General features: G+C 43.5%; 1 protein-coding gene across 1 annotated transcript; it reads left to right on the forward strand.

Moving 5' to 3' along the window:
* The first annotated feature begins 7,149 nt into the window (after positions 1-7,149).
* LOC106571178 (apolipoprotein B-100) lies at positions 7,150-23,025 on the forward strand. Its single transcript, XM_014143938.3, has 26 exons — positions 7,150-7,404; positions 7,729-7,773; positions 8,833-8,945; positions 9,081-9,226; positions 9,459-9,606; positions 10,069-10,221; positions 10,742-10,866; positions 10,999-11,084; positions 11,254-11,704; positions 11,829-11,946; positions 12,066-12,212; positions 12,456-12,697; positions 12,803-13,025; positions 13,146-13,319; positions 13,420-13,623; positions 13,825-13,992; positions 14,256-14,461; positions 14,565-14,747; positions 14,859-14,989; positions 15,093-15,288; positions 15,409-15,581; positions 15,724-15,899; positions 16,019-16,134; positions 16,271-16,644; positions 16,879-21,575; positions 21,705-23,025. Exons 1-26 carry the CDS (start codon positions 7,350-7,352, stop codon positions 22,794-22,796), a joined length of 9,942 nt encoding a protein of 3,313 aa, XP_013999413.3. The 5' UTR covers positions 7,150-7,349; the 3' UTR covers positions 22,797-23,025.
* The last annotated feature ends 1,418 nt before the right edge of the window (positions 23,026-24,443 follow it).

Raw genomic sequence — 24,443 nt, forward strand, 5'->3', positions numbered from 1 at the left:
TTCCAGCTTGAAGCGGCGTTGAAATGCTCTACAATGCTGACAGACACTCGGCCCCCAGCCATTCACACAGCAGCTTCAGCCCGAGCATGCGCACTACAACGATCACGCGCTGTGCACGCACTCCTACATAGATAGCTGCATGGACACAGACACCGGCATGCCCGTGCAGCAGGCACACAGATAAACAAACAGAAATAGCTGTGGCAACTGTGGGGCTAGCTCTCACAATTCAAGGGCTTCAAACTGCCCAGCCCATGGGAAAATATGCAAGAACTGTTTAAAATACAATCACTTTGCAAAAGTGTGTGGTTCTGCCCCAGCTTTTAGCCCCACTCAGAACAGGCCCTTATTTTCATCTCACTCTCAACATCAACATACTGAAATCAATCAAATCAAACAAATTTATTTTTATATAGCCCTTCTTACATCAGCTGATATCTCAAAGTGCTGTACAGAAACCCAGCCTAAAACCCCAAACAGCAAGCAAAGCATGTGAAAGAAGCACGGTGGCTAGGAAAAACTCCCTAGGAAAAACTCCCTAGAAAGGCCAAAAACCTAGGAAGAAACCTAGAGAGGAACCAGGCTATGAGGGGTGGCCAGTCCTCTTCTGGCTGTGCAGGGTGGATATTATAACAGAACATGGTCAAGATGTTAAAATGTTCATAAATGACCAGCATGGTCAAATAATAATAATCATAGTAGTTGTCGAGGGTGCAACAAGCACGTCCGGTGAACAGGTCAGGGTTCCATAGCCGCAGGCAGAACAGTTGAAACTGGAGCAGCAGCACGGCCAGGTGGACTGGGGACAGCAAAGAGTCATCATACCAGGTAGTCCTGAGGCATGGTCCTAGGGCTCAGGTCCTCCGAGAGAAAGACAGAAAGAGAGAATTAGAGAGAGCATATTTAAATTCACACAGGACACCGGATAAGACAAGAGAAATACTCCAGATGTAACAGACTGACCCTAGCCCCCCGACACATAAACTACTGCAGCATAAATACTGGAGGCTGAGACAGGAGGGATCAGAAGACACTGTGGCCCCATCCGATGATACCCCCGGACAGGGCCAAACAGGCAGGATATAACCCCACCCACTTTGCCAAAGCACAACCCCCACAACACTGGAGGGATGTCTCCAACCACCAACTTACCGTCCTAAGACAAGGCCGAGTATATTCCACAACGATCTCCGCCATGGCACAACCCAAGGGGGGGGCGCCAACCCAGACAGGAAGACCACGTCAGTGACTCAACCCACTCAAGTGACGCACCCCTCCCATGGACGGCATGGAAGAACACCAGTAAGCCAGTGACTCAGCCCTTGTAAAAGGGTTAGAGGCAGAGAATCCCAGTGGAAAGAGGGGAACCGGCAAGGCAGAGACAGCAAGGGCGGTTCGTTGCTCCAGCCTTTCCGTTCACCTTCACACTCCTGGGCCAGACTATACTTAATCATAGGACCTACTGAAGAGATAAGTCTTCAGTAAAGACTTAAAGGTTGAGACTGAGTCTGCGTCTCTCACATTGGTAGGCAGACCATTCCATAAAAATGGAGCTCTATAGGAGAAAGCCCTACCTCCAGCCGTTTGCTTAGAAATTCTAGGGACAATAAGGAGGCCTGCGTCTTGTGACCGTAGCGTACGTGTAGGTATGTACGGCAGGACCAAATCGGAAAGATAGGTAGGAGCAAGCCCATGTAATGCTTTGTAGGTTAGCAGTAAAACCTTGAAATCAGCCCTTGCCTTAACAGGAAGCCAGTGTAAGGAGGCTAGCACTGGAGTAATATGATCACATTTTTTGGTTCTAGTCAGGATTCTAGCAGCTGTATTTAGCACTAACTGAAGTTTATTTAGTGCTTTATCCGGGTAGCCGGAAAGTAGAGCATTGCAGTAGTCCAGCCTAGAAGTAACAAAAGCATGGATTAATTTTTCTGCGTCATTTTTGGACAGAAAGTTTCTGATTTTTGCAATGTTACGTAGATGGAAAAAAGCTGTCCTTGAAACAGTCTTGATATGTTCTTCAAAAGAGAGATCAGGGTCCAGAGTAACGCCGAGGTCCAAACCGTCTCCACCAACTATATGTCATTCAAGACATACTGTCCAGCTGGACGAGGTGGGTTTGCCTTTGCTACTGGATACTAGCGCTGCGGTGTCGTTGCTCAACCTTGCCACTTACAAGTTTTTCAGTCACCTACCACTCCAACAGCCCTCCACTGCCCTGTGTGGGTACGGTAGATCCAAGATAGACGTTGCAGGTACCCTTCAGGTCCCAAGCATCTGCCATCTTTCACGTTTCAAAATGGGGTGCCAACCTCCTGGGCCTCGACCGCTTCACAGGCTTGGGGTTCACACTGAAAGATGACAGTGGGTTGGCTATCCACCAAGTTACCTGCACATGGCAACAGAATTGGCCAACTCAAACTTGGTCATTGCAATCAAAAAGTCAGGTGGAATACAGACCTGTGTGGATCTCTGTGCTGTGAACAAGGCTGTTGTCCCGGATAAGTACCCCTTGCCTACAGCTGAGGAGCTGACCGCACAATTTCATGGCTCCAGGGTCTTCACGAAGTTCGACCTGCGTCAGGGTTATCTTCAGGTGCCCTTCCACCCAGCCAGCAGAGACCTCACGGCCTTTGTCACACATGCTGGCATGTTCAGATACACACTCACGCCTTTTAGACTTAGCTCCGTTAGGTGTCTTAGTCAACCTCCAGGTTAATGGACTGAACTGGCTAGTTTGGAGAGTCATTGTTTACCTCTTCTGTTAAAGGGTTAATGTTTCTTTCAGGTATCACTCTAGGTTCTTGCCCTATGGACATTTTTATATATGGTACCAGTCCCTGGTTTTGGAAAGGGGGGGGGAATGTAATGTATGGTACGACGTGCTGTACGTTATGGTTTACGACAGTGTGCTGTTTTATGGATAAATGGGTTGTGAGAATGAGTGGCATGTGTCGTTAAACGAGAGAGTGATATACAGTGCCTTGCAAAAGTATTCATCCCCCTTAGCGTTTTTCCTATTTCGTTGTATTACAACCTGTAATTTAGATGGATTTTTATTTGGATTTCATGTAATGGACAAACAAAAAATAGTCCAAATTGATGAAGTGAAATGAAAAAAATTACTTGTTTCAAAATATTCAAAAAAAATCAAAAACCGAAAAGTGGTGCGTACATACACCCCCTTTGCTATTAAGCCCCTAAATAAGATCTGGTGCAACCAATTACCTTCAGAAGTCACATAATTAGTTAAATAAAGTCCACCTGTGTGCATTCTAAGTGTCACATGATCTGTCACATGATCTCAGTGTATGTATACACCTGTTCTGAAAGGCCCCAGAGTCTGCAACACCATTAAGCAAGGGGCACCACCAAGCAAGCGGCACCATGAAGACCAAGGAGCTCTCCAAACAAACAGGTCAGGGATAAAGTTGTGGAGAAGTACAGATCAGGGTTGGGTTATAAAAAAAATATGCCAAACTTTGAACATCCCACGGAGCACAATTTAAATCCATTATTAAAACATGGAAAGAATATGGCACCACAACAAACCTGCCAAGAGAGGGCCTCCCACCAAAACTCACGTACCAGGCAAGGTGGGTATTAATCAGAGAGGCAACAAAAAGACCAAAGATAACCCTGAAGGATCTGCAAAGCTCCACAGCGGAGATTGGAGTATCTGTCCATAGGACCACGTTAAGCCGTACACTCCACAGAGCTGGGCTTTTACGGAAGAGTGGCCAGAAAAAAAGCCATTGCTTAAAGAAAAAAATAAGCAAACACGTTTGGTGTTCACAAAAAGGCATGTAGGAGACTCCCCAAACATATGGAAGAAGGTACTTTGGTCAGATGAGACTAAAATTGAGCTTTTTGGCCGTCAAGGAAAACAATATGTCTGGCACAAATCCAACACCTCTCATCACCCTGAGAATATCATCCCCACAGTGAAGCATGGTGGTGGCAGCATCATGCTGTGGGGATGTTTTTCATCGGCAGGGACTGGGAAACTGGTCAGAATAGTCAAAAAAAAAAGAATAGTCAAAGCCCAGACCTCAATCCAATTGAGAATCTGTGGTATGACTTAAAGATTGCTGTACACCAGTGGAACCCATCCAACTTGACGGAGCTGGAGCAGTTTTGCCTTGAAGAATGGGCAAAAATCCCAGTGACTAGATGTGCCAAGCTTATAGAGACATACCCCAAGAGACTTGCAGTTGTAATTGCTGCAAAAGGTGGCTCTACAAAGTATTGATTTTGGGGTTGGGGGGGGGGGGGGGGGGTGAAGGGTTATGCACGCTCAAGTTCTGTTTTTTTTTGTCTTATTTCTTGTTTGTTTCACAATAAAAAATATTTTGCATCTTCAAAGTGGTAGGCATGTTGTGTAAATCAAATGACACAAACCCCCCCAAAAATCTATTTTAATTCCAGGTTGTAAGGCAACAAAATAGGAAAAATGCCAAGGGGGGTGAATACTTTCGCAAGCCACTGTATAATGTGAAACCGTGCAGATGTGCGTTCTTCTACAGCTAAGCTAGATATAACAGGCAGCATACAATATTATGGGTAATTTAGAAAATGCCACCAGGGGTCATCAGAGTTTGTGGTTTTAAGAAAGTGATTGAGCCCAATGCTACTTCCCTGTAAAAATGCATGTAGATACAGTGGTGAAAAAAGTACCCAAAAGTCATACTTGAGTAAAAGTAAAGTCACCCAGAAAAATACTACTTGGGTAAAAGTCTAAAAGTATTTGTTTTTAAATATACTTAAGTATCAAAAGTAAAAATATTTCCAATTCCTTATTGTAACGCGGGTCGTATAAAGGTGACCAAGGCGCAGCGTGTAAAGTGCTCATATTTCCTTTTAATGATAACACTTTAACAAAAACGACAGCCAACAGTTCCGTCAGGTACATAGACAAAACGGAAAACAACTACCCACAAAACCCAGGAAGAAAAACCCCTACTTAAATATGATCTCTAATCAGAGGCAACGAGGATCAGCTGCCTCCAATTAGAGATCAACCCAAACAATCCCAACATAGAAATAGAAAAACTAAAACTTAAACATAGAAATAGAAAACATAGAACAACCCAAAACACCCCCTGTCACGCCCTGACCTACTCTACTATAGAAAATTACATCTTACTAGGATCAGGACGTGACACTTATATTAAGCAAATTGGACACCACTATTTTCTTGTTTTTTAAATGTACGTATAGCCAGGGGCACACTCCAACACTCAGACATAATTTACAAACGAAGCATGTATGTTCAGTGAGTCCATCAGATCAGAGGCAGTAGGGATGACCAGGGATGTTCAGTTGATAAGTGTGTGAATGGACCATTTTCCTGTCCTACAATGCATTCAAAATGTAACGATTACTTTTGGGTGTCAGGGAAAATGTATGAAGTAAAAAGTACATTGCTAAAGAAAATAAATGTAAAAGTTGTCAAAAATATAAATAGTAAAGTACAGATACCCCAAAAAACGACTTAAGTAATACTTTAAAGTATTTTTACTTAAGTACTTTACACCACTGTGTTGGTAGTGGTGTTGTTGTGTGTTTGTTCTGATGTTGTTTTGTTTGTTTGTTTATGTGTTGTTGGTGGTTTGTTTTGGGAGGAGGGGTGCTAGGAGGGGGGAGGAACATTTTTCAAGTGTTACCACAACAGCAGTTGTGCAAAGTGTTCATGCCAACACAAATGAACGGCATAAAACATTTGAATTCAAAATGAGGCCTACAACCCATGTTCAACCCTCGTCTGTATGGGACCAACAGTATGTCCCTTCTGTGTCCCTCTTTCTGAGGTCCCTGGTCTATTTTAAACGCTTAAGGTAGGCATAAACCTATTGTTAATATCGCCTAATCACTCATGTAATCATTGTTCATGCCTAAAGGAGTACCAGTAAATAAAACAGCTTTGTATCAGCACAAACTTGATCGCCTCTAGTTTTCAATTTGCCATAAAATCAACTGTGAAGTAAGTTAATAAACATTGATTTACTATGTATTTCTTTACATTTTTAGATTTAATTAAAATGATTTCTATCCCAGTTGATTTAGCCATTGAAGGTATATACGTGTGCACACTGAAGCACTGAGAGTCAGTTTTCTTTGACTACTTTTTCTCTTATCCTGCTTTTTAGAATTATGAATGCTATCTATGTAGCCTTAAATGTTTACTCAAAACATTTTCTGTACATAATAGTGTTCTGCAGTCCTGAGGTTACTCTTTTAAGGACTTATGCAACTTCACATTATGTTCGTCTGCCTGATTAAGTTATCTTCTCACTCTAGCCAATATCATCCCGCTGACTGAGTGCAATTCTGGGAATCCTGATCAAAGAGGTTCATAGATTTCTTTATGGAGGTGAAAGGGTGGACTATGGATCCGTCTCCGTCCATTCATACGTTAGTCACACACGATATGTCAGACACCACTGGCCTGATTTTAACGAAACTTGGGTAAATGATGCATCTTGCCATAGAGATCCGGCATTTACAAAATACCTTTGATTGGCCCAAGGGGGGCGCTATATTAATCAACTGAAATGTGTTTGTGTTACTGTTGCCTTATCTTAATGTACATATTAAAATGCCTCTGTTTACACTTCTGTCCATTATAAACGTGTACATATGATATTCAGTTGGTAAAATAGCATTCAGGGTCTTGTAGATAGAATTTCAGGGAAGTATAATTAAGCATACAGCAAACAAATGGCTGAAATACACATTTTTTCAATTACGTTTATCCATTCAACTAACCTATTTTGGTTGGTAGAGTAGATTATTCATGTTAGTAGGCATGTTCTGAGTGACTTGCAGGCCACCAATCTCATCTGACCACATTAATCGATACAACACAAATATCAGAACAGGTATAGAGTAAATCACATGTAACAATGATAAATAATGTGCTACAGTGCTTGAGCACCAGTGACAATGTTTAAAAAAATACACAAGTTTATTTTACAACCCCTTACTTCAATCACTTGTTTCTAAAGCATGAAAAACCTTAGTTTGTAAATTATAATAATAAAATATTACAATAATAAAAAATATTATAATAAAAAAGCTAATCTAATACAATCAGAGAGTCCAATCAAGTCCAGTGCTGACTGACAAGTCTTGGGAGTGTTTGTGAAATGAGTTAGGCCTACCTTTGCCCTGCCACAAGGACTGCCTGAACTCTGGAACCAGGGCGGCACTCTGGCAGTACTGGATCTCTGAAAGAGGGTTGTGAGAACTATAAAAGCAGATAGCCAAAGCAGAGGAATCAAACTTTACTGAAAGAGTGAAGAGTCCTCCTCTTCTATCCCGAAGGCTTACAGAGCTTCTTCCAACCCATCATGGGGGATACTAAGCTCTGCCTTCTGCTGCTGCTAGGCACCTATGCCTTGGCCCGTAAGTACAATTTACACATTGTTTTTGAGGTCCATTTTTAATACATGATTTTCATTCTCTACACAACATTTTGGTAGTTTTGTGCTGCAAGCATCCAGTTGTGTTGAAATAGGTCTACATTTAACAAGAGACAATATAACTAATTCTGGGTAGCTTACTTACACTTTTTTTAATTGTCATTGACATATAGGCCTATATATATAATGAAAATATGCAGATACTCTGAATACATTTTACAGACAGACAATTGCTGTAATGGATCATGTTCTGTGCACTGGTATTTCAACTTTTTTCCTAATCCTTTTTTATTTTCATTATTCACAGAGCAAGATATTGGGAATTCTGAGGGACAATCTCCAACTTGTCTCTGTAAGTTTTTATTTTTATTTATTTAAATGTTAGATGAAGGTATTCTTCCAGTAGATAATGGTCTCTAGGGAAAAATGGGTTTTCAACTAGTTAGTTGCAAAATGTCAACGAGAAGAGAGGAGAAACAACCATATTGCTAGCTAGCTAGGAATCAAGCTTCAGGGGATTTTGTTTTACCTCACGATTACAATGAAAATACGTATTCTTCCAGACTCCACTCGAAAACCATAGTGGAATAAGAAAATCTTTATTATAACGTTTACTCCTTGTAGCCTACTCACAACAACTCTAGGGATCATTGCTAAAATTCACATAGGCCTACTGAACTTGCACTGGTCAGCTGAAATGTGTGACTTTGAACTCTTATGATGATATCACCAATCACTATCAGGTTGACTTTGCTAGCTAGCTACTGTCTGTAGCTATTTAGTTTCACCCCAGGATTACAATGAAAATAGCTACATGGTTTTCCAGACTAAGATACTAAGCGAGTTGTGTCAATACAACTATGATATGGAATTTTTGTGAATTAGCCTATAGACTATACTTAATTTGCAAACATTTAAAAAGAGTGAATGAACAGGATGGGACAAAACTTACGCTTAGCTTTTTCTCTGGTAAAATTCTGATAATTAACGTACACTAATTCTGACGTCATCAGAACCCAAAACAGGATATCAAACAAAAAAGGAGAGTGATTTTGTAAGAAGTTATCACTGCTTGTTAAAACCATAGAGGAATAGGCAAATCTTTGTTTCAACTCCTTGTAGTCTAGTACTCACAACGGTTCTAGGGAACACTACTTCACCTAGGTCTACTCAATTTGCACTGGTCTCAGCTGAAATGTTTGACTTTGAACTCTATAATGAGATCATCGATCAGTGTCATGTTGACTTGCCAAAAGTCAACACTATCAATTTTATCATGCGAAAGATAGAGTCCAGAACTCCTTATCTCACTAGAGATTAGGTGTCTTTCATAACATGTCCCTACGTATTGCTCCCCTTTTGCTAATAACTGTAATTGCAACGTTAGTAATTTATGCCCCCTTATTTTTAGTGGCAAAGAGGTTCAAGAACTTCAGAAGATTTCTTTACCAGTATGAAGCCGAGACCCTTAATGGCGTAAATGGAGCTACCAACCTCAAGAATGGCCCTAAAGTAACCTGCAAGGTACGTGACAGACAGCTGAGCCAAGAGCCTTCCAGCAACTCTTCTGTGCTCTCACTCAACTTCCATTCCTCCCTTACAGAAGGGGACATTAAAGGGACAGTCCTCTGACCGTTCCTTTTCTCCTTCTTCTCACAGGTTGAAATTGATGTGCCCCAAACATGCAGTTTCATCCTGCGCACCCCAGAGTGCTCCCTGAGCGAGGTCATCCACGTCGACACAGAGGGTTCCGCTGTGTTCGCGCCCGCTGCTGGTGCTGAGGCTTTCCAGGCTGCCATGGCGAAGTACGTTATCACGTCACTCTTATCCCACAGGGATTTACAAACCTTTTCTATTGCTTGATAACCCAAGATGATAGAATAAGAGTATACTTAGTTCACTCTGATGAAGGTTTGATGACCAAAAGCTCAATGTAAATAAATAGAAAATTGTGCATTGATCCTGAATGTGTGGAGATTCCTTTTCATTTCAGAATGAGAGTATACGAAGTAAGATGATCACTCCTTTCTTGTCCAGGAACCCCCTGAAGGTCATGGTTGAGGGACAGACAGGTGTGAAACTCTTCCCTGAGGAGGATGAGACCACCACCATCTTAAACATCAAGAGGGGAATTGTCTCAGCCCTTATCGTGCCTGCTTTGGAGGAAGAGAAGAACAAGGACATGGTAAGAGCTGACCAAGGCAATTTCCTCACCTGCCAGCTCACAGCCAATTAGTCAGTGACGTGACATAACAGTCATCAGGTCCATATAGGTCTGGGTCATCAAGGCAATTTGATTTTGTTTGTGATGTATCAAGATACAAATTACATAATAAACAGATAAGATGCCACTATCTAGGGTGATAAATACCAAACAACAAGTTGTTACAATGACTACCTAGAATGACTGCACCATAGATAAAGCTGCAGGTCAAAGTCCTTAATAGCTTCATCTCAAAACTTTGTGTGTCCATCTGTGGTCTATCTTATTGAGTTGACCATTCTAGATCTATAATTTGTAGATATCCTTCTTGGTACCAGTCATGTGACAAGGAATCACAGATACCGAAGTATATTGGGTTAACCTTATAATCGAAATGGATGTATGTTCGTCATTCACTTTAACAAAAACTCTCTCAACGTTCAGGCCACCCTTCATGGAGTTTGTGGCACCAACTTCGCTGTTAACTCCAAAGAAGACATCGCCACTGACGTGACCGTCACCAGAGACCTGTCCAAATGCGACAGCTTCATTGCACAGAGGGACCACACCAGCCCCCTGGCTATCATCTCTGGCATGGTAAGAGGGGGGAAAAACGTGCAAAAAGAGAACTTTATGGTGATCATTTACAAAAAAACATTTGGTCATTCTTCGATTAAGCATTACATTTTAATAGAATATCATAGATTCAGCCGCGGGCCAATTTTTTTCTTGAGCGGATGGTCACGGGGCCCGAACATAATTGCAAATCATTTGTAGACTGCAAATTTACCACAGGATGACCAAACAGATTAAAATATTTGACTAAAACATCATCATTGCTTACATTTGTATACATTCACATATATCTCTCTATTATTGTTGGAAATACTTTGGAACAGATTTCCCAAATTAAAATCACTTGGAGCTGATTTGCTGGTGTTTTTAGTCTTTTATGTCCAACAATGAAAAAATATATAACTAACTCTTTTATTTTATTTTTTTTTACTTGGGGGGGGACAAATAAAATCACGGCAGTTGGGGAACCTTGATTTACACCATAAACCCATCATGATTATTGTTCCTGACAAAGTGTTTAATTGTGCTTCCCTGTCAACAGCAATACCCACTGTCCAAGCTGATCAGCAGCACCCAGACTTGCAACTACAAGTTTGACAACCAGAAGAAGCACATGACTGCTGGGTCCTGCACTGAGAAGCACATCTTCCTGCCTTTCTCCCACCAGTAAATCCAGACAACTTCAAATCTGTTTAATCCTATGAATAGAATACTGAGTCTGCAATGATGTTAGCCCAGATTTTATCCTGGCCAGTTTAGAATTCGTCACATGTTCTTCAATCCTCTTCCTAAATGCAGGACTGAGTATGGAGTATCAACACTGGTCAAACAGACTTTGACTCTCCTGGAGACTAGCAAGATCAACGAAAGAGTTTTCAACCACAGTAAGAATTTCATTTTTTTGTTCCCTTTACTATTCAACCTTTAAAAAAAAAAAGAAAAGCAGGACAAAATTCGTCTTTTACCCAAATTATAAACAGAATGTGTACTGTACCAGGCGGCCTTTACAGAATGACCTTTAAAACTAAATGTCTTCTATCTTACTCTCTAAAGATGAGGCCAACCTCAAGGGTCTACCCATGGAGGCTGCTGAGGACAAAGCTGCCATCCAGACAGCAGATGCTGCTCTTGCCACCCTGAGGGAACTGAGCATCCTGTCCGAGACCAACCAGGGCCACCAGCGCGCCAGCACCTTCCAGAGACTCGTGTCTGAGCTCCGGGGACTGAAGGGTGAGACTATGAGCCCTGCCGTCCCTGAGATGGTGTCCGTATCGGACACCCTGACCTGGCAGGCCCTGGCCCAGTGCGGTACCCCTGAGTGTAGCAGCGCCATGCTCCAGCACCTCAGGACCTTCGAGCCTGAAGCTATAGAAGTCGACGCCGCCGTCTATGCCCTGGGACTCCTGCCCAACCCCTCCCGCCTCCTTGTCAAAGACATGCTCAGCATGGCTCAGTACAAACAGAGCAAGCCCATCATGTTTGCTTTAGGCAATGTCGTCAGAAAGTAAGTCCAAAATGTATACTCTACTTGGTTATTGACTGATAGACAATGACTGACGGTTTCAATTTAGTTTAATAAATATTATTGTCCAAATGTTCATTGCCACCCTCTTGTTTTGTGTTACTAGGCTCTACCAGGCTGAGGGCAAAGTCACCCCCGAGATCGCTGCTGTGTCTGAGTTCCTTGCCTCCCTTTTGGGTGCTGATTGTGCTGGAGAAAAGGAGCTGACCTTCCTGACCCTAAGAGTATGTTGTCACCTGTTGCTCAACTAATTAGGTTCTTCTCCCACATAATCACATGACATGGAAAGGTTGACTTCTTTGACTGCTTATCTGACTCTCTCTTTATTTGTAATGGACTCCAGATTATTGGCAACATAGGAGAAGCCATGGAGGCCGCCGACGCTACCGTGAAGACCACCCTGCTGAAGTGCATGAGACAGCCCACCACAACCCTGCAGGTCCAGCTCGCTGCCATCCAGGCCTTCAGGCGCATGTCTGTGACCGATGAGGTAAACTATATACAAACTCCAAAGTGAACTTGAAGGAATAAAAAGGAGTGTAGGAGTGCTGATCTAGGATCAGGTCCCCATATAATGTTTTTCATTATGATCTAAATAGACAAGCTGATCCTATATCACCACTCCTACTCTGAGACTTTGTGAATAAGGGTCATGCACTGCTATACTGTGGCACACATTCTCCTTTCAAGAATACATTGACTAATTAGCTGCCATTTGGTTTTTCCTTTCCAGGTGCGCTCTAACCTCCAGAGGGTGAGCTCATACGCTAAGGGTGCCGTGCAGAAGAGACTGGCAGCCTACCTGATTCTGATGAGGACACCTGAGGCAAGTGACCTGGAGCTGGTGAAGAAAATACTGAAGGCGTCGATGCAGGAGCAGAAACCAGACGTCCAGGAGCAGAATGCGCAGGTCAAGGCCTTCGTGACCTCTCACATCTACAACATAATCCACTCCAATGACCCCGAGACTATAAAGTATGTATAAATATCATCTGAAACAGACTGTCATAATATTATACAAGAAAGTTAAGTATCTAGTGTTAGTACTGATCTTTAATATTCTGTAATCCTAATCTCCAGGCTGGGCGACAAGATCCTTGATGTCCTCGCTGACCCTACCATGGCAACCACTCATGGTGACTACACTACAATGTCTCGCAACTACAAGATGGATGCTGCCATGAACAACATGAAGACCAGCGTGCAAGGAAACATGATCTTTGATCCCACCAGCCAACTGCCCAAGGAGATCATGCTTGAGACTACCCTAAAGGCTTTCGGCTATAACATGGACATATGGGAGGTATGTAATAACAGAAATATGTTTTTATGTCTAGTAACCCATAATAATAGGTTTGTAGTGTGATTTTGTTATATCCACTCTACATTGAATTGACTGTTCGTTGGGTTTTTTTGTCTATAGATTGGCATAGAGGGAAAAGACTTTGAGCCAACCATTGAAGCTCTGTTCGGAAAGAGCGGGTTCTTCCCTGACACCGTATCCAAGGCTATGTACTGGGCTGGAGACAAGATGCCAGACCAGGTGAACGAGGTTCTGAAGAACTTCGCTGCCCCATTGAAGAATGAGAAAACAAAGGTGATTACCACACATCTTGTAAAAAAAAAAGTTATTACTCCACTGCATTCAGTTTGTGTTACTATTGTCATTGTTAACTCTTCTCAAATCTTTTCTTCAGGTCCCAGAGAACATCATGAGGGAGATTATCCGCAACTTCAACAAGCTGGCGAAGGATCTGCAGGCTCAGGAGTCCCCTGAAGCCATGGCCTATCTGAGGATCATGGGAACTGAGCTTGGATACATCAAGGGCAGCGAGCTGAAGGGCATTGCCCAATACGCAGCCATGTACGCTGAGATCCTCCTCAAGGACATGCCCACGCAGGTAATTCACATGTTTACATATATGTGTACCTCCAAGTGTGAAGAACCCTCTTGTTTTTTCCTGCTAAGAACAATTTAATGTTTATAACATTTTTCAAGAATGTATGACTTTTAAGTCGCTTTGGATAACAGATTCTGCTGAATGGTATATTTTATATGTATTTATTGTTATGACATTGATTACATTTCTTCCTGGGTTTAGTTCATGCAGAAAATGGTGTCAGGCACTGACAATGAAGTGTTCGCCCATTACATCTTCATGGACAACAAGTTCTCCTTGTCAACTGCCTCTGGCTTCCCTCTGAAGTTCTCTCTGTCCGGTACCTTTGCTCCTGGAGCTAAGGGAGGCCTCCGCTTTCACCGCAACATGGTAAATATCCCACTCTCTGTTATCTTCCTGCACTCAATCAACATTCTTTCACAAGATTCTAATTCCATTTTTTGTTGAGTTTTCAGTAACAGTAGTTTTCATACTATTAATACATTTGTATCGAATTGTTTGTAGAAATGTATAAAAATTCTCAAGCATTTGTAATAAACATTTTTAATAATAATATATGAAACATTTATAATAATGAAGGCATTTATACATAAGAGTTTTGTAATGTTCCTCTCACTGCAATCTTTTTACAGCAGGAAGTGTCCTTCATGCCCTCTGTGGGAGTGGAGTTTGTGACCCAGATGGGAGTCCACATCCCCGAGTTTACCAGCTCCGTTGTGGAGATGCACACCAACATGTACCACGAAAGCGCTGTCAACGCCAAGATCACCATGGAGCAGAACCAGATCAAGCTGGGTATCCCTGCTCCTCAGGGCTCCACCCAGCTCTTCAGAGTCAGGTACATAAAAAACAAACAACAAATTCTCATTTTCAATTGAGTAAATGTATCAAAAGTCACATGATTTGTTAATTTTTGTTCTTTTGCACTTCTTCAACAACAGCAACAGAATTCTGACAGTTACCTCTGGTCAGGCTACTCTGATCCCCCCCATGGATGAGGGCAGGACCAACGTCGTGAACTGCAGCCCTCTCTTCTCTGGAGTGAAGTACTGCACCACCGTCCGTTACAACTTAGCTGGTGACAACGCTGCTGCTCCTTATTTCCCTCTCAATGGAGAGACTAAGTAAGTACAACATTTGAGGGAATCTGGATATGTTTATGGAAGGATATTGCTAATGCACCATATTTGAAGATCAAACTAGCATCATACTGAACAACAGTCTCTCTGTTCTAGGTTTGCTCTTGACATCCAGCCCACTGGCGAGGTCTCTGAGTACACCGCCACCTTCGCCTATGACCTCCTCAGCGAGGGAAAGGAGGGACGCCAGAAGGTTGACACCGTGAGGATGACACTGAGAGCGGAGGGTAGGAACATCTCTGTCCAAGCACTACATTTCCCATGGTTCATACTGTTTGGTGTGAATCAGTGGTTAAAATCAACTCACTCTCTTCCTCCTTGTTTCCCTAGGTGCTAAACCCACTGAGGCCACTGCCACCATGAAATACAACAGGAACAGGAACATCCTGACCACCAACGTCCAGATCCCTGACTATGATGTGGAGGCTGGAATCAGGATTGGTCTCACAGAGACCAATGGAAAGTCCATAACCATCGACATCACCAACAAGAACATCCCTCAGCTGTCTCTAATTGGCCGCGCCAAGTAAGTAAACGCAAAAGCCCTCCCCTTTAGCCACATTCATTGGTGCATGTCTTCATAGATCAGCACATGTTGGAAATGAATTGAATCACTAAGAGATTCTGATGGTTTTCTTTCCTCCAGGCTTGAGGCCATGAGCGACAGTATGCTGCAGGTCCAGCTGGTTGTCCCTGCCCTCAAGACTGACGCAGCTATCACTGCCACTATGAAGAGTGCAGAGGAACTCACCCTGGAGCTCAGGAGTGACATCAAGCTCCCCGAGACCACCTCCATTCAGGGAGTCATCTTCAAATACGGTACGCTGATTCTACAAATTCATAACACACCATTGTGTAGGGAGGAGGTCTATCTTTATGTGGTATGTTTATTTGACTAGTATGCAATGGACATAAGGTTCAAAGTTGAATGTACTAATAATACAACATATTTTCCTTTTAGATGAGAACAAGGTTGAGGTTCAGCTGGTGTCCGACATGGGTTCTGAGATCCAAAAACTCATCCCTCATACCGAAGCCCTCCAAGCCTTGCTGAAGCAGCTCTCTGAGGACATCCTGGACAAGCAGGTGGTCAAGACCGACATGAAACTGCGTCACATCTTCACCAAATCTCTTGAGGTAAGACAACACCCAAATCCTTTTCGTACAGTCTCCTCAATTCTTTCTATGTTTTATTCTTCCATAGAAGTCAAACCAATAGTGGGAGATCAACACATAACAAAATAGTTTTTTAACAGGCCGTCAACATTTGGATGGACAAGATCACCTTGGATGTTCCCATGGTTGAGACACTGAAGGACAACATGCCAGAGCTGGCGATGCCCACAATGCCCGAAAGACTGTTCCTGAAATCGTAAGAACATCTGAAAGCAGTAAACTCTTTTTGGGTCTCTTTTTTATAGAGCCTAGTAATTTTCTATGTGATGTCAGTGTCCAGTATCATAGTCTGATAGTAACAAACTATTTGCATTATTTCATTCCTTCAACAGTGAGAGCACATTCAAATACCAGTTCAACAAGGACCGTGTCACCATCACCATTCCCATGCCATTCGGAGGAAAGTCATCTGAGGAGCTGAGGATCCCTGCCATGCTGACCACCCCACATCTGTCCGTGCCCCAGGTCGGTTTGGAGCTTGCCTCCAAGGAGGTCCAGGTCCCCACCTTCTCCATCCCCAACGACTACAAGCTCACTGTGCCACTCTTCGGAATGGTTGAAGTGTCTGCTAAGGTGAACAGCAACTACTATAACTGGGAGGGAATGGTCTCCGGTGGCAACAACTCTGTGGAGACCCCCAGCTACATTGCCAAGTTTAAGGTGGTGGCTGACAGTCCCATTGAACTCCTCGCTTTCACATCTGAAGGTAAACCTTTGCCTTTTTGATTTTTATAACCTTAACAAAAGTTCATTGAACTTCCAAATCAGAAATGTTTAGTAGTTTTACAGATTGCCATTTTATCATGTTTGGAAAGAAAGAAACATGTTACATAATGACTTCAAATTAGATCATACAATATAACCTACCTTGAGTCAGTTTGACTGATTTACCTTGTGTGTACTATAGTGACTTCATGTCCCTTGTTTTGTCTCATTACAGGAACTGCCCTCATCACTGACATGCCAGAAGACTCTCTGAATGCGATTTTGAATGGTTCCCTTAGCCACAAGCTCATTGACACCAGCTTTGAGGTAATGGAAACCGTCAGTATGTCAGACAAAGTGAGAGCCACAGGCAACCACAAGATTCAGGTCTTCAGCCCTCTGGGTCTGCAGACATCCCTGGACATCACTTCACAGGCCTCCCTGGCCTCTGACATGCTCATTGGAGATGCTAACATGGATGGTAGTGTAACCCTTGGATCCGTGACTGCCAGCACCACCTATTCCCAGTCTTTCTCTTTCGAACACATGAAGAAAGAAGCCAGAGCCGAGTCCACACTGAGGGTGAACTCCCCAATCCTGGAGATTGTCAACAAGCTCAAGGCCGGCTATGCTAATGAGCAGCTTCTGATTGAGTCCAAGACCAACCTGAACAACGACCCCATTAAGCACACCACCAAGTTCAGCATCAGCTACAAAGAGGCCCAGCTGACGATCCATTCCGACTCTGTGACCAAGGCTGAAGAGAAAATGATCCGCAGCAAAGTGGACTTCACTGCCTCCAGGGATGAAGCCATCATCAGGGTAGAAAACCAGGCTGATGATACCGAGAATCGTGCCTACTCCCTGCTCTCCGGAGCCCTGAACCCCGCCAGCCTGGAGATCAATGCAGACGCTTCCGTCAACATCTTCGGCAGCCGCGCCTTCCACAAGGCTGCTCTGACGATGAACCAGGAAGGTCTAGCAACAAGTGCCACCACCACCGCCCAAAGCAGCCCCATAACCTTCGAGAATGTCTTCAATGGTGGAGTCGATACCACCGGGGCCCATGTGTCCGTCAACACCAAGGGGGCCTTTGGGGAGACCACCGCCGACCTCAACTTGGAGGGGAAAGTGGCAAGCTCTGAGGTCTACCTAAACAGCATTTTCAAGGGCAATCTCTTCGATGCCAACACCATGAACAGAGTGAACCTGAAGGTGAATGAAGACGGCCTGGCCCTCACCAACAAGCTGGTCGCTGAACTGTATCAGATGGAGACTGAGAACACACACAGCCTGACTCTCACTCTTAAATCCCTGGCCCTCCGCTCCAAGACCGAGAACTTCTTCAACAAGGAGAACACCTACAAGCACGACATCTCTGTCGACATTCAGCGCTTGGGTGTTGCTGTGAACGTGAAAAACGACCTCAAGATCACAGAGATTAACTTTGTCAACGAGGCTATGTTCAAGGTAGAGGATTACAAGATGGAACTGACCGGCAGCCTGAAGGGAGTCTCTTCCGAAGAGGCCAATTTCAAGCACACTTATGAGATCAGTTTTGCTGACATGACCACCACTGCTAAGTGCAACACCAATGGAAAATATGCACTCTCTCAGATGACACACACTGCTGACCTCGAGGTTGCTGGTCTGTCCACCAAGTTCAACAGCGTGGCTAGCATCAACTCTCAAGCACTGAACTTGGACAGCACTGTCAACGTTGTCGCTGAGCCATTCATGGTTGACATTTCTGCTCTATTCAACTCCAACGGAACTCCGAATATGTTTGGAATTCAGAACATTGAGCTGTTCAACCAGTTCCTGTTGAAGGCAGAGCCCCTGGCTTTCTCCCACTCCCACGAATGCAAGGCCTCCACCAGCCTCCAGCTGGAAAATGGAGACTCTGTCAAGACCAACCTGGACAACAAGATCACCAGTCGTCTGACTCCTCAGGAGCAGTATGCCTCAATGAAGATGACATCCAAACTGAATAACCATGAATTCAACCAAGAGCTTAGCGCCGTGAACAATGCTGAAACGATGGGAATGGAGATGAGAGGAGCTGTCTTCACCACCATCTTGAACAAGGCCGGTGAAAACGAGGAATACGCCATCTCTGGTTCCCTGAAGTACGAGAAGAATGTTGACAGCCATTTCATTCAGCTGCCATTTGTTGAGCATCTCCCTGCAGTCATTGAACAAGTCAAAATTGCCACGATGATGACGATGGAAAACAGCAAAGGCCTGCTGCTGGATATTGACACCAAATACGAAATTAGAGCCAAGATCCAGGGGAAAGTGGGTGAACTGAAACAAGTTGTTGAGAGCTTCGACATCAACCTGTTCATTCAGGACCTGAAGAACTTCATCAATTGCATTGATATCCACATTCCTACACTGATGGCCAAAATTCCCATTGAAGAAATCATGAATGTCCTGAAGTCAATCAGGGACACTATTATGAGGTGGATCAAGAAAAATGACATCACTGGCAAGATGAATGCTGTTTACACCAAAATTGAAGAGATCCTGTCCAATTACGAGGTTGAAAAGATGGTTGAGAACATCATGGATGAGGTTGTGGAAATCATGAAGTCCTACCAGCTCAGAGAACACATTCAGTCAGCAAGCAATGCTCTTAAGTCTATTGATATCCAAGTCGTGCTGAACAAAATCATGCCACATGTGAATGAGTTTGTAAATGAACTGAATGCCTTTGACTTCAAGCAAATGGTCGACAACATCAGTGTCTATTTCGATAGACTGACCGAGAAGATCAGGTCTTTTGATTATGACACATTCGCCGAGGAGCTGAAACAGAAAGTCATCGAACTGAGCAGGGTCCCCTGTTTCGGAAAACTCAACGGAGAGTTCAGTGTCATCTCACCTGACTACAGTATGAGCACCAATGCTGAGTTCCGGAATGCCACAACTACCGAAGTGACACCAGAGTTCTATGCTGTCCTCAAATCTCAGGCCACTTCTACCTTTGATCTGCTCGCCTACACCCTGGATGCCAAAGTTGACATTGCTGTGCCCAAGATGAGCCACCTGTCTGTCTCTGAGAACATCAAGATCATGCACACGGAGTTCTCTGTGGACCACCAAGGAACAGTTGCCTTCTACGGCACATCAGTCCAGGCTTCCTCCAAGACCAATGCCAAGGCCACTACTGAGCCCTACACCGCCGAGCTGGTTAGCAATGCCTTCTTCGACATGGAGAATGGAGTCTCTACCACACTGGAGACCACCTACAACCACAATGTGAACCTCCCATTTCTCAACATCTTCAGCGAGGCTGCAATTACCCAGAAGGCAGTTGCTCTCCTGGAAGGTGGCATTGTCACTCTGACTCTTACCAATGAGGGTAACGGTAAATCTGCCATCCAGGATTACTCCGATGAAGGAACCCAGAAGTACGACATGCAGATTGTAATGTCCCTCAACACTGTCAAACTGATCTTCACTGGGGCAACCGACACCAACAACCTGAAAATGAAGCAGAATGTGAATGCTGAAGCCAGCATTTTCAGTCACATCATCATTGAAGCCAACACTGAGACCGAAACTCCCTTTATCAAGAGCAGTGTTGCTGAGCTGAAAGCAGAGGCTAAGATGCAGGATCTGAAAATTGAGGTAACTGCCTACTGCAACACAGAGCTGGTAGGCAAAGTTGAGGGAATTATTTCCAACTCAGTCAACTTCATCGCTACACCCTATGAGTTTGTGTTTGACACCAAGAACAAGGAAAACACCAAGGTTGCGCTTCCCTTCAAGCTGACTGGAAAGATTGATCTTCAGAATGACTTTGCCTTTACCCTCAACTCTGGAGTGCAGCAGGCTAGCTGGACTGGACTGGCACGATTCAACCAGTACAAATACTCACACTACTTCACAATGGACAATGGTGAGCAGGAAATCCACGTCTTCGCCCAGGTCAATGGAGAAGTGAACCTTGATGCGTTGAGGGAACCTATCTCCATTCCCAAGAGAGCTGTAGAATTCATAGGTAGGACTGAGTTCTCTCTGTGGGAGGACACCGGTCTGAGTGTGCTCTTGACCACACCTCAGCAGACCTTTGACATGGACACCAAGCTCATATACAAGAAGAACCCTGAGATGATCACCATTGGCATTGACATGGAGCCAATCTTCAATGCCATCAACAAGCACACCAGAAGTCTGAACAAGAACATGATCGTTGGAAGGGACAAGGCTGTTGCCATTCTCTCTACCTCATTTGACCAGGCGAAGGCAGAGTACGAGAAATACAACATTGAGCTACCCAAAACTCTCACTGTTCCGGCACACATAGTTCCAGTGCTGAATATTGAAGTGTCTGGTTTCACCATTCCTGTGCCTGACTTCAGTCTCATCACAATGCCTACTATGCATGTTCCATCTGCACTTAGCAAGCTGACCCTGCCAAAAATCACTCTGCCAAAAATGCAGAGCAACATCATGATCCCTGTCTTCGGTGACCTGACCTACGAGTTCTCCATGAAGACAGCTGTGCTGACAGTGAAGGCAAATGCTGCTGTCCTCAATCAGGATGACATCATTGTCCGATTTGACGCTTCCTCCACCTCTGAGTTTGATGCTCTGAAGGCCAAGATTGATGGTACCGCCACCTTGAACAGGAACAATGGAGTGAAACTGGCCTCTATCCTGAATTTGGAAGCCATGTGTGTTGAGGGCAGCCATGACAGCACCATCAGCCTCAATAGCGACGGTATGGATGCCTCCATCACAAATACAGCTAAGGTCAATGTCCCTACCCTCTGGACTCTGGAAGTCAACCAGGAGGTCTTTGGAAATGCCCAGGAAGGCCTCATCATCTCTGTGTCTTCTCCAAATTCCGGACTCCTAGGACTCCAGCTGCAGGCCAAGAAACCAGCCCAAGTGAAAGGAAGACTCTACGGCAGATACCCGGTAAGACTTGTGTACATTTCAATGACTTGATAAGTACTGTTTGCAATGTGTTCATGACAGCCATGTAGAGCATCTTACAATGCTGTTTCACTCACCTATTTCTGTTTCTGTTTTCATTCTCTCATGCAGTCTGAACCCACCACTGATGTGGAGATCATGGCCCTGAAAATGTCTGTGATCAACTCTGAGAAGCTGAACGTTCAGACCACCTGGAATATGGAGGTTCCCACTGAGGTGCTCCTGGTAGTGAAGGCGAAGGTGCCTGAGATCATGTCAGCAGTTTACATGGAGGATATCCTGTCTGTTCCCCAGAAGATAGCCGACAAACTTGAGGGTAGCATAGAACAGATCACGGATCAGGGCAAGGTCATCTACAAGAGGGCTGCAGAAAACATTGCAGCTATGGACCTTACACCCATCACAGACAAGCTCTCCGACAGCGTCATGTTCGTCCTCAGGCAGTACCAGAAGAATGTTCAGGTTTTGCTCGATGCTGCCATCAAGTTCCTGAGAGAGACCCAGTTCCAGATGCCTGGACTTGAGGGAAAGATGTCCGGTCTTGAGGCCTACCAGAAACTGAGTAGATTCTTTGCTGAATTGATTGAGGAAGCTATCAAGAAGGTTCCAGAATTCTTTGCCTCCCACGGTGCAGCTCTCCTTGAACAGATCAGAAACATCAAATTCACTCTTCCCGGCTCCAGCAACCTGGTCAGCGGGAGAGAAATCCTGGATGACCTTATGGCTGCCATTGAGAAGATTCAGGAGCAGGTGATCATCATTGTGAAGAGAGTCGGAGATGTCCCTCTGGAGGATATTGTGAGCAGGCTGTCTGCATTCCTGCGCTTAACCGTGACGAAAACCGAAGAGCTCATTATCTCCCTGAAATCTCAGGATGTGGAGAAACTCACCATGTGGATGAGTGACGTCTTCAGCGAAGCCATCAACACCCATGCCATGTCTGATATTGCACAGCAGATCGAGGAAGCCAAGAGAATTATCCGAGAATATCGCGACCTCTTTGCTGAAATGTCCATTGAGCAGCTCAACGCTGACATCCAGTCTTGGATTGACTCCATGATTCAGAGTATTAATGCCATCCACACCAAGGTCACTGAGTTCCTTCAGGACATTACCAGAAATGCTGAGCCTTTTGTGACAGTGAGTGACAAACAGATAGACATTGAAATTCCTATTCCATTCATTGCTCAGCTTGACATGTAAAACATATACGCCCAATTCATTGGCTTTCACCTTGCAAACATAACTGTTATTCTCATGTAGCCTATTCATATTATAATGAATTTCCATTTATTTTTTGTAAGTTACTAATTTAGTTTATTATTCACAAGTTAAGACAGCCAACTTGACTGTTTTCATTTTGCTCCCTATGTGTCTTGTTCTTTTTTTAAACTTGAAAGAAAAACATGAATAAAAGACCATTTCATGCAAATGACGAGATTCATTTTTCTATATCACTCCCCACCCATTCATAACCTTGCATCTATCTTGCTCGGCCACAATCAATAACATTAACAGATCAAGCCTATGTTGTCTTGGGTCCTTGGTGGGTCTCTCTGATTTTGGTCAAATACCTTATGAAACAAAGCTTTTTAATTAAATTAAATGTACTATGGTAATACACTAAAATACACTGTTATGTATTTAATGTACTTGATCTATTTATAAATATAATTAGCTAAAATACAACAACTATATATTTTACTTAAACGTTTTACTTTTACACAGAGCAATATTTCAGTAGCCCTAAAGAAGATGCTGTTGCAGTCAAAAACCTATTGAGTGTTTCCAATGCCTAGGATTCATACACTAAATATGAGAAAGAAACTGAATTATTTCTTAATATGAGGGATTATACAGCCTGACACAAACTTGTTCAAAAGCTAGAACAATAAGGAATTTATAAAAACTTTTACAACACACTCTCTTAACTATCAAAACGTACTGTCCTTCACAGTATTAAGATATTTCACTGCATCATCACATTTGTATTCATCAGGTAATTAATAACCATACAATCTTATGGCATTCCATCATTAACACTCTGATGTAACTTTCTTCAACAAACATGCCCACCCTTAAGTTGAATGAAATCCTATGGTCTAAATATAGACTATGGCAGACAAAAATGACTTCATTGCTAGTGTGTCTCTGGAGAGAAGTTTTATTGTAATTTCCACAGTCCTTGGTTATGATACTGGTATGCCCAGTGCTGTAAAGCCAGTGGGTAAAATCCTCAACTCCCTCCTAATGGAACTTCTAAAACTATATCATCATCCGTCACTATTATTATGGGTGGCAGGTTGCCTAGCGGTTAAGAGCATTGGACCATTAATTGAAAGGTCGCTGTTTTTAATCCCCTAGCCGACTAGGTGATAAATCTGTCGATGTGCCCTTTAGCAAGGCACTTAAGCCTAATTGCTCCTGTAAGTTGCTATGGATAAGAGTGTCTGCTAAATGACTAAAATGTCAATGTAAAATGTATTACGACAACCAACTTTGTGATCATGAAACACACTGTGATCCATCGGTGTAGTTGTGTAGAATATTGTCTGTGTAATTGATATATGGGTTCAATTCTTGCATGCAAGCTCATGAACTGCTGTTCCTGGTACACACACTATTTCATGGGCCTGGATTTAAAACCATTTGTAATTTTAAACATCTTCACTGGAGCGTTTAAACAGAGTATCAAGTGTAGTGTACTTTATGTTGTTGGAGATGAAAATAGTGGAGAGTTGCTGTACTGTGGTGTAGGCCTAGCTAGCTCAATGTTAGGCTTTCAATTGAGGGACTATGAGATCATTAGAGGTCTTTGTTTATAATGATCAGTTCTCTGTTATACGTAGT

The sequence above is a fragment of the Salmo salar genome, chromosome 15, assembly GCF_965601325.2.
Source record: "Salmo salar chromosome 15, fSalSal1, whole genome shotgun sequence".
Classification (NCBI taxonomy): Eukaryota; Metazoa; Chordata; class Actinopteri; order Salmoniformes; family Salmonidae; genus Salmo; species Salmo salar.